This window comes from Vigna radiata, chromosome 11 (assembly GCF_000741045.1).
Source record: "Vigna radiata var. radiata cultivar VC1973A chromosome 11, Vradiata_ver6, whole genome shotgun sequence".
NCBI classification, from domain to species: Eukaryota; Viridiplantae; Streptophyta; class Magnoliopsida; order Fabales; family Fabaceae; genus Vigna; species Vigna radiata.
Window position 1 is genome coordinate 5,616,369 of NC_028361.1, and position 2,160 is coordinate 5,618,528.

The window sequence follows — 2,160 nt, forward strand, 5'->3', positions numbered from 1 at the left end:
CTTAGAATAAGTCTACATTAGGTGAATTGACCAATTCTCACTTTAAAAGTTTACTTTTTAGGTATTTAAGAGTCAAATTTGGAGTTTGACCTTATTCTTTATTTTTCACTACTTTCCTACCTTCTTTAGACTAAGTTAGACTTGTTAGGATGTTTACATACCTTAGAATAAGTCTACATTAGGTGAATTGACCAATTCTCACCTTAAAAGTTTACTTTTTAGGTACTTAAGAGTCAATTTTCAAATAGGAATAGTGATTCAGATTCACTTCAAAATTTTAAGCAGAATGAGGATTGAGCATCTCATTCAGATTTAGATACAACTAAGGTTTCGAAGGAGGTTGAACCTTTGGTTTCAAGTTGTAAAATATCTTATGATTTGCAAGAAGATGAAGAGGAAAATCTTGAGGAGAATGCAGCTAGGATACTATCTTCAAGGTTTGATACAAGCTGTACTAGATTTTCGACCAAAGGTTCAAGTTGTTTGTCATTTTTTCAATCTTCTAGTCAAAGTATTGTTAACCGTGATTTGAAGTTTCAATGAGGTTTAGAATATGCATCAACTGATACTCATGGGAGAGTTTTGAGGCCTAGGAAACAATATAAAAGCAAAGGTTCTTCCAGGAAGAGGCGCCATTTGCTATTAATCTATAATATGTTTCCTGTCTAAATTATCTTCTATCTTCTCTTTCTCTCTGTCTAATCAAAAGAATTGGATGTTGACATTTCATTCAACATCGATAAGATGAATTGGAACACCAATTCAGAGCATGAATGGTTTGAGTGTCACATGTTCCAAAAGACACTTGTCCAAGCATTACACTTACTCTCACAAAGCAACTCTCAAAGTCACACACGCCCTTCCAACTAATCACTCAACATACAACTATCACAGACACTTAACATCCCAACTAAAACCACAACTAAACCAAAAACCATTCAAAAACACTAAACTACTCAATATTACAATCTACACAGATCTTCAAACGCACAAAACAACAATCAATAAACAAAATAAAAACATAAACGGAACTAACCAGCAGCGTAGAATCCCCGAGCAAGGAAGAAAACCACTGGCGCAAGAATGCAGAGGAGAATGAAACCTCTCAGCCCTATCAACATCAACTCAACAAAATTAAACACAAATTGGATTACAGAGACCGTATGAAAACACATAATAAGCAACTTGCAACAATATCAATTTTCAACTTACCTCCACTACAGCCCCCTCCAATAGCCTCCCTAGCGATAATGGAACACCTCCTCACGTAGCAGCAGCCGCGGGGTCACGCAGCGATAATGGAAGCCCTCGTCACCCAGCAACAGCCGTCATGCCTCGCGATAATGGCGACAGCCCCCTCGACAGCCAACCACCTCCAACAGTCTCGCCACAATAGCTGACGTCAACCACCAGATTCCTTAGGAGCCCGCAATGCGACTACAATGGACACCTGCGACTGAAGAGTGACCAGAATGGAGGATTGGGGAATGAGGGTTTGCAGAGAAATCGTCCACTGGAGATTGGGGAACGGCGATTGCAATGAAGGATTTGGAAACAACACGAATGGGGTTAATGAATGGAAACAACACGAATGGAGTAGATGGCAATTGCAGAGATGGTGGATACCTTCTGCTGTTTTGGGGAGTTTTGGGAAAGAATTGTTTTTGCGAAATGGGGGAGCCAAAACCCAATTTGTTATTTCATATAATATAATCGAACAACTTGTCGAGGGCAAAAGCTTTGGTAAATAACTGCTCTACAGGCTATCGGTAAAGCCTTCGAAAAACATATAATCGAATCACATACTGAGGCGAAGACCTTTGATAAATAATATTTCGCTTATCCACGATCTAAAACCTTCGGTATTTTACTATTCTATTTTCGGAAAACTGAATTTACCGAGGGCCTAGAAACCTTCGATAACCCGCAGGTAATTGGTAATTTGCATTTTTACTGTAGTTTCTGTTGTGCCTGCATTGAATACAAAAAAATCACTAGGCAATTGCTATACAAACGAGATCATCATCCAACCTATCACACCAATTGTTTCTACAATATAGAGGGTGAAATACAGACACAAAAATCCATAAAATGCTCTTCTTGGTTCCTCTATGTATTTAATCTTCCAATAAGTGAATTTTATTAATGATAAAAAAAAAA

General features: G+C 38.1%; 1 protein-coding gene across 1 annotated transcript in view; it reads right to left on the minus strand.

The window, feature by feature from the left end:
• The window catches only part of LOC106776406 (splicing factor 3A subunit 2-like), a 4,087-nt gene extending 2,755 nt beyond the window's left edge, over positions 1-1,332 (minus strand). The window contains exons 1-3 of the mRNA XM_022775657.1: positions 1,316-1,332; positions 1,213-1,259; positions 1,037-1,111 (exon numbers count right to left, since the gene is read on the minus strand). Coding sequence (XP_022631378.1) covers positions 1,037-1,111; positions 1,213-1,259; positions 1,316-1,332 — 139 coding nt within the window. The remainder of the gene's footprint in view (positions 1-1,036; positions 1,112-1,212; positions 1,260-1,315) is intronic.
• Positions 1,333-2,160: the final 828 nt, after the last annotated feature.